The sequence below is a fragment of the Gymnoscopelus microlampas genome, assembly GCF_963454915.1.
Source record: "Gymnoscopelus microlampas genome assembly, chromosome: 15".
Lineage (NCBI taxonomy): Eukaryota > Metazoa > Chordata > Actinopteri > Myctophiformes > Myctophidae > Gymnoscopelus > Gymnoscopelus microlampas.
The window spans coordinates 23,130,323-23,138,835 of NC_139952.1; the positions used below are offsets into that span (position 1 = coordinate 23,130,323).

At 45.4% G+C, this 8,513-nt stretch overlaps 1 protein-coding gene across 1 annotated transcript in view; it reads right to left on the reverse strand.

Moving 5' to 3' along the window:
• Positions 1 to 8,513, reverse strand: part of csmd2 (CUB and Sushi multiple domains 2) — a gene marked incomplete at both ends in the record, with an annotated part of 366,782 nt that overhangs the window by 59,272 nt on the left and 298,997 nt on the right. The window contains 3 exons of the mRNA XM_084080385.1: positions 5,922 to 6,035; positions 8,032 to 8,112; positions 8,401 to 8,513. The exon at positions 8,401 to 8,513 is cut by the window's right edge and continues 33 nt beyond it. Of these exons, the coding sequence (XP_083936511.1) occupies positions 5,922 to 6,035; positions 8,032 to 8,112; positions 8,401 to 8,513 (308 nt within the window). The remainder of the gene's footprint in view (positions 1 to 5,921; positions 6,036 to 8,031; positions 8,113 to 8,400) is intronic.

The following is an 8,513-nucleotide window of genomic DNA, read 5'->3' on the forward strand; positions in this document are numbered from 1 at the left end:
GACAGCATGGACCTCCGCTCAGGTCCTGGAATCCAGAGCCTTATGTCAAGACTTGGCTGCGAGCACATCGCACGGCAGAAAGCACAAAAACTAAAGTGGCACAGCCTGTCATGTCAGATAACCCCGACCCACTTTGGCAGTTTCTATAAGACAGGGGTTATTGGCGTCTTTTTGGTTTGTTTTATTTTATTTCCTCGTTTATAATTATTTCCTCCTCAATATTGTTTAATAATTAATGTGCTATCCATGACATGCTGTCACCAGTTTGCCAGTTCACTGTCTGTTATTTAATGATGATCGAATATTGGCTAAATGTTTACAATTTCTTCTGTCCAAACAATGAAAAGCACTTAGAAAAGGCAAGTGAGTCTCTCTTTAATTAAGCATGATGAGCCATGTGTTTTCCACAAAACAATTGAATATCATTGAATATAATGGCACCCTTGTCATACTACTATGTTATTATAGCTTTCAGTTGGCCACCACAGGCACAGACAGTGCGTTTTAGCGCAGCGCGGCCTGGCGCAGCGCGGCGGAGTGGTTGCGTGCGGGGGGTCGGGGGGCTTTCGTGGGAGGGGGGACGGGTGGATCAGAGCTTAACCCTAAAACCGAAATAAAGTAACAAAAAAAAACTCCAATCCGCTCAAGAACCGCGCTCCCCCACTTCCAAAATTAGCACTAGCCTACAACACTGGCCCAGTCTCTTGCCAAACCGGTTATGTTAATGTATGCAGCCTATTCCAAATAAGCCAAGTGAGGAACTCTGCTATCAGGTTCCCCCTCCCCCCTACAGTACCTCTGTAGGCCTATCTCTTCTATCAAAGTATTTGTTCAGATACAAATTCAGAGCGGCCAATTTTGATATTTTTAATGCGCCTACATGAAGTTAGAGGGATGGGCAGAAATGGTGTAGGGTGTAGGCTATTTTCAACTGTTAATGGGTTTTTCTTTCTTCACAAATGAATTCTACTTTGTTGTACAACAGTGTCCCATAAAAGCTCACAAAGTGTTGCATCATGATTTGAATTCCGACTGAAAACGCCACCCTTGCGTCTCCGTGTGTACAACCAAATACGCATCTTTCCTGCACCGATGACGCTTGGGGCTTTTACAGCGCTGCTCCTACACTACCACGCACCGTCAGCAAGTGGACATGGAGTAAATGTACTTAGTTACTTTCCGCTTAGTTACTTTCACGTGCATATAAATGAGCCACGCGGTCTTATAAGAATGAAAACAAACGCCTCGCTGTTGGCCATGGATCACATGACGGTCGTCTGTTACGGTCATGGATGAACTCAAAATGTTACTTGAGTTCAATCAAAGTAAAAGTACAAAAGTATTGGCAAATATACGTAAAGTACTGAAATATTTGAAAATAGCTGATCTACAAGCTCACAATGCGTCGCAATGCGTTGTGAGCTTGTAGATCGGCCATTTTCAAATAGACTATGTGAAATAGGGCAAATAATGTATGTTTTATAATGTAATGATTTATATCTGCAAAGTAACTAGTAACTAAAGCGTTCAAATAATGGTAGTGGAGTAAAAGTACAATATTTTCCTCTGAGATGTAGTGGAGTAGAAGTAAAAATAAAAATAGCAGATCAGCATGTTTAGCATGCTTATAGCGTGGGATTCGAACCCGGGTCGTAAAATCACGGAACATCAGTTTTAACCGCTACACTAACTGGACAATTTCATTTACAGAGGAAAGAGGTACAATGATACTATACAGAAATTGATGCGAGAAAAAAAAACATATAAGACGTCTGTCTGTCTGTCTGTCTCTCTCTCTCTCTCCATGGACTTTTGAGACAGACAGACAGACAGACAGACAGACAGACAGACAGACAGACAGAAACCAATGTGTGTCTGAACATTTCTAAAATGACAGAGATGCGTTCCTGACTGCCCGACGCTGAACAGAAAACCCAATTTAAACGCTCTAAGCACACGTAATTATTGCTAGTTATTATTATTATTATTATTAATAATAATATAAGACATCTATCTGTCTGTCTGTCTGTCTGTCTGTCTGTCTGTATGTCTGTCTGTCTGTCTGTCTCTCTGTCACAAAAAAAGTGACTCCAAAGCGGCACCTTGTGGTAGTATTTGGAACTTAAATTTACTGCAAAGCGGGTGAGGCAAATGAGTGAAGTGATTCTCTTATGAAAAGCGACAAAGTCAATGGTCACCCACTGTAGGAATCGATTAATTCTGATGCCATATAAATCAAAACGGAGCGCTTTAATCCCGGGAACTAAACAACGAAGTGGAACAAATCTTCGGGTTATCCTCATCAACATGGAGACAATTCTCCAGGAACTCACTTCATGAAAGAGTGGGAGAGGAGGCCGTGGGGGCAGAATGTGTGTGGACAGGTTCATAAAAAGCAATTACAATTTAGTCATTCAGCAGACTCTTTTTATCCACCGAGACTTACCGACCACATGAACCCATATCAACAGACAACAGTGTAAGTGGCTGAGGAATTAGAATATCTGCTATAAAATAAACTAAGATTAGCAGGTAGACATGAAACCTAGCATCTATTGTAAAAACACACACAGCAGCTGCATACATGCGTTTGTGTGTGGGTGTGTTTATTTGAGTTTCTGTTTGGGCGTGGGTGCTTTTGAGTATCTGTGTGGGTGGTTGTATGGGCATAAGAGAGACACACACATACGCACGAATGTGTGCTTACACACGCACGCACACGCACACACACACACACACACACACCCACCCACACACACACACACACACGCACACACACACACACACACACACAACGAACAAAAGCACAAGGAAGGATGAGAAAACAGCGGGCATCGCTGCGCAAACCCGTGTGAGTCGTGCCTGTGTGTGCGTGTACGCGTGTGTGTGTATTTCGGTTTTGAGCCAGCCTCAAAGAGAGGCAATAGAAAAGGGAATAGAGGAAAAGGGTACATGTGTTATGTAAGAACCAAAAATCTGACGCCAGTGAGGGCAGAGAAGCATCAAGGGAGAGGAGTGTGTGTGTGTGTGTGTGTGTGTGTGTGTGTGTGTGTGTGTGTGTGTGTGTGTAGGGGGGAGGGGGTGTATGGTGTTACGAATGCGGAGAATGAAAGAGAGGCTAGCCGCTGGTGAAAGGAGCACTGCAGATCTAACCGAGACACCACTGGCTCCAGTGTAACCCAGCAGACGTCTGCAAGACAGTATGGGAAAGTGTGTGTGTGTGTGTGTGTGTGTGTGTGTGTGTGTGTGTGTGTGTGTGTGTGTGTGTGTGTGTGTGTGTGTGTGTGTGTGTGTGTGTGTGTGTGTGTGTGTGTGTGTGTGTGTGTGTGTGCGCGTGCGCGCGCACGCTCTTGTTCATGCATGTGCAAGAGTATTATGTAAACGCATGCCTATTTGTATGTGTGTGCAAGTACCAAAGACTCAACAATATGGCCCAAGGGGATGTGACGGTTTCTACAGACCCGCTTTGAAGCCTGCAGTTCAGCAAATTAAAATACACCATCTTGGATTTCCGGTTGCGAATCTAACACTATTGGGTGGAAGAAGAGCGAGGGTGGGTCTTCCCTCAGCAGAACCAGTAGAAGTATGCCTTCTTTATAATGAATGTAAAAAAATAAAATAATGGGAGCACAATTTTCATTATTTCTGCATTGGCTTCATTTTCAGCTGTGGATACTTGCTGCCTTGTAGATACATGTATCAGTGCATGCCTGTGTGTGTGTGTGTGTGTGTGTGTGTGTGTGTGTGTGTGTGTGTGTGTGTGTGTGTGTGTGTGTGTGTGTGTGTGTGTGTGTGTGTGTGTGTGTGTGCGTATGCATGTGTGTGGCTGCTAGACACGCAGGGAGGGGTGTACTTGTCAGAGCTAGAAGCAGTGATTTGATAGGTGCAGCTGCAGCCAGCATGTCCCCTGCATCTCAATGAGCTGTGCTCTTCCTCTCTTCACTGCCCTCCAACTAAGTCTTTCTCTCCATCTCTCTGTCTCTCTCTCTCGCTCTTCGTTTCTATCTCTATCGATCTCTCCATCTTTCCGTCTCGGTCTTCTCGGGCTTGCTCTCTCCTCGCTATCTCTCTTTCTCTCCTTATTTTACTCCTGTCCCAGTCACACACACAAGCGTCCCGATCCTCCGGGCGGTATCTTTCCTCGTTTTCCGTCCTATCCCTCTCTTTTTTTCCTTTAGCGTCACTCTCAGCCTTTATCAGTTTAATCTAAGATAGCTCGCTTCCTCTCTGTTTATCTTCCACTCCACTCCTCTCCTCTCCTCGCTTCCCCTCCTCCCCCCCACCCCCCCCCAGCCCATGCATTACTTTGTTCCATTGTTTTAACGCTGTTCATTATGTAACCCACACTTCACCCGTGACTGTCAAACCTGCTCTTTTTCCTCTCAATCTCTCTCTCTCTCTCTCTCTCTCTCTCTCTCTCTCTCTCTTAGCTGTACACGTCTCCTGTCTCGGCTCAGTCTCTATCCAGACTCGGTGGGTGATGGGTCATGAGCAGAGGGGAGGGCCTCAGCTGGAACCGTTGGCCCAGAGCATAAAGGTCCTTTCAGTGCTGGGGAAACGTTTAGCGGGGGCTCACACAATTACAGCCGGGATGAATTACAGCAGGGCAACACACGCGCCACACCACCCAAGACCGAGGAGGCGAGGACCGGGGTTTAGGGTGGGGGGGGGGTCAGATCTATTGAAAAAAAGGCTCCCTATTTCCCCTACAGCCTCCCTCTCTCGCTCTTTCTCTCTCTCTCCTGGGTGTTGTCTTCATTATGTCCTCTGTTGTCTTCCTTTGCCTGCAGAAAGTCCCCTTCCATCTCCCATTTTTGTCATCACACGGTGGGGACATTTGCATACTTTTCCTATTTAGCAAGTCTAAATTCCTTTCATTCATCAGTTCTTGCCTGCTCACCCTCATATGCTACACGGATGCACACCAAAGTGTGACACAAGAAAAGAATAATTACAGAGAGACAGGGTAAAAAGCAAAGGGCAGAAAACTAAAAAGACAAGAGAGAGAAAGAGACAGAAAGGAGAGTTCGACATACATCACATTGAGAAAAGGAGTGGATATGCACCCGGTCTCCCCAGTCAGGCATTGAGCAAACACTACAGTACATTATGACTGCGCACCATGCCGGGGACACTATGCTCTCAGAGGCCCTCTAGGGAGACCGGTTTTGACGGCATGCAGAGACAGCACCTCTGCAACTCTTCCCGGGGCCCCCCCGGGAGCCTGGCGTCATCGTACAGAGATAGAAAGTGCCACCGAGCTGACATGCGGCTGCCTCTCCGTGACAACAGGCAGCGCGCATACCCATGGGAGCCGGTAATAAGGCAAGAGTGGAGCCGCCGCCCGAGTCTATGATTAGAGCAAAATGAAACCGGCTACCTATAACCTTGCTGGGAATAAGATAGATTCACACACACTTCCGCATTCCCTGGCAGATCAAGGCGATGTTCCACTTCTGTGGTGAAGCGATGAAAAACTGTGTTTTAAATGTGGGTATTTAATGTATTTTTTAAATTGAGTTTATGTATTTATTTTACCTGCTCTGACAGGTTGTTTTGGGTGATAGGTATATATATATTTTACGGTCAACACCCTGGCTTGAATGAACACTGAAGTCAGCTATCTGGCTGTTTGATCAGTTAACCACTTGAACCCCAGCATCCCTACTCTGGGGGAAACATAGCAGATCTACAAGTTCACAACTCATCACAATGCGGTGTGTTGTGAGCTTGCATATATGGCCTATTTTTGACAAAGACATTTGAAAGTACAGCTGAAACTCACGTCCGTTTTTACTACGTATAGAGAAGTTGCGTGCAGGATGTCATTAAAATAGCGTTCCCCCATTAAAAAAATATCCCAACTACACCACTGAGTAAATTCTTCTGATCTATTTTTTTTTACATTAGACATGACTCACCATCACATGAGGGTGGGGGGCCCTCGAACTCCAGGTGAGTCCCCAGTCGACAGGTTAGGATGCTGTTCCCGCTTAGCTGGTAGCCTGGTAGACACCTGTAGCGCACTATGTCACCTGGAGAAAGATGACATGAGAAGGGATGGGGTGGGGGGGGGTGCGTTGACAGACAGAAAAAGATAAGAGCAAGAGAGTGACGGAGTAAGATAGACGGAGATAGAGTCACAGACAATGACACAGACACGGGCGATTACAAGCAATACACACTAATCAGCACTCCATGACCTATCTATTTACTGATATGACACAGGAGAAATCATGATACATTGTACCTTATGTCTCTCGGTGAAAAAAGACAAAGTCAGAATGTACTGCGAAAAAATAAAAATAAACCAAACCCTAATGAATCCCCGCCGTGGGCCTACACATGAAACAATATGTCAGTGTCTCTGGCTCTGTGTCGCTGAATAATCGCTAACCACGGAGGTATGCAAATAAACAGATAGGGAGGATTAATCTCCACTGTCTTTCTGCAGGGGGGGAGGACGAGCACACCTGCCCAGAATCCCTCCAGCTCACTGATAACTCATGCTTCATCATTCATTTATATTGTTGCCCCGCAAGCCCCTGGGTAATGTAGTTTGGCTGTGAGTCAGCGTTTCCACCCTTATGGGGCTGCGTATTCAGGGTAGCAGGGAGATTGTTTCTCCCGAGAGAGCGTGTGTATCTATGCATGTTGTGTGCATGTGTCTTATATTTAGAATAACGGGTATAAATGGGCTATAGTAAAAGGAACACTGCACCCTTTTTCAAACTTATCTTCAGTATTCAATAATGCTAAATGTAGTCAGGACGGTACCATTTCTGTCCACTCACTCTGTGTACTATTTTACAGCATGGCTCTTAGGAGGCAAGGCGTCTAGAATAGTGGTTCTCAAACCTTTTCATGTCAGGGACCCCCGATTTGAAAAGATATGCCAGGGACCCCCATGAGAGAAGATTTTTACTGCACTAGCAGTGATTCTCAACCATTTAAATTTCAAAGACCCCTAGTTTGACATGCATTAGGCTACGGACCCCTATTTAATGGCATTTCTATCTCTGGGACCCCAGTTTATATTGTAAAATTAATGATTTCTTTATGTTAATTTAACTCAGAGAGTGACGGGTCCATTTGGTTCCATTTGTACACTCTCTGGGTTACAGACCCATAAGGGTCCTTTTGGTTCCTAACTATCTATCTATCATTTAGCTGGGACCCCCTGGAATGCCCTCAAGGATCCCCTTGGGGTTCCCGGACCCCACTTTGAGAACCACTGGTCTAGTAGAAGGTCTGTGTGGGTGGGTGTTGTTTTCTATTGATGCTATGGCCATGTTTATTATACTAGCACGCTAATGTTCCAGTAAGAGAAAGGCTTTTTACTTTTTTGAACAATCCACAGTCTGCCTCTGAGACACAGACGGATTAGACATGAAATGTTACCCTCCTACAGCTAGTATTAGCGAAGACCAATATATGGAGATACGGCTGACAAACATGTAGTGTTCCTTTGGGCTTGTTGAGGTGAGGGTTATGGTTAGGCAATGGATGCAGTTAAAGGAAATCAATCGATGGTCCCACAAGTACAGTGACAAACCAATGTTTTGCCTGTTTTCATGTGTGCATGTGTGTGAGAGAGAAGGGGGAGAGAGAGAGAGAGAGCTTCCTCTCTCTATTCTGGGAACGCAATTAATGAGAGCTGCTGAAGCCTGAACATAAACTGTCAGTCGATGTCCTGCTTAAAATGTTACGCTTCCTTGAGTCAGGCATCAACCACCATCCACCAGAAAGGAGTGTGTGTGTGTGTGTGTGTGTGTGTGTGTGTGTGTGTGCGTGCGTGCGTGCGTGCGTGCGTGCGTGCGTGCGTGCGTGCGTGCGTGCGTGCGTGCGTGCGTGTATGTGTGCGTCTATGTGTGCTACACCCAGGACTTTTTTGTGTATCCTTTTAGCCTTAATGTCTTACAGCACATGATACATCATGTGCTGTTTACATTTCTGACTAACAAAGTATTCAATCAATCAATCAATCAATGAATCAATCAAATCAGTGCAGCAGTGTGCATCTCCACTCACCAATTTTGAATTCCTTGCTCGCCATCAGGATCTCTGCGTTCGGTATGATGGGGGGAGGAAGGCAAAACTGCAGCCTGTAGGCTGTGATGGAAGGAGATCAGAACATCAACCTGTTGTCCCTATTTTGGGCATGTTATTATAGGCAAAAATGGCCAAAATGTCGGGGTTAATTTTTCTTTTTTTTTTACACAAAATGGCTAAAAATAGCAGATCTACAAGCTCACAACGTGTCACATTTATGAAGCGTTGTGGGGTGGGATCTCTCATCGCTTATAGATCTGCTATCTTTCTATTCGCACAATGAAGTACGAGGGCTGAAGTGGTTAAAGTCATTATCAGATTCATTCATACAAATGCATTTTGACAAACCTTGGTAGTTGATGCGGAACAGCCCGCCCTTCTCAGTGTTGCTGCGGAAGCGAATCAGCACCTGATTGGACGTGCTGCTGGGCGGGTCATTGGGCTCGCCCTCGGTGAACACG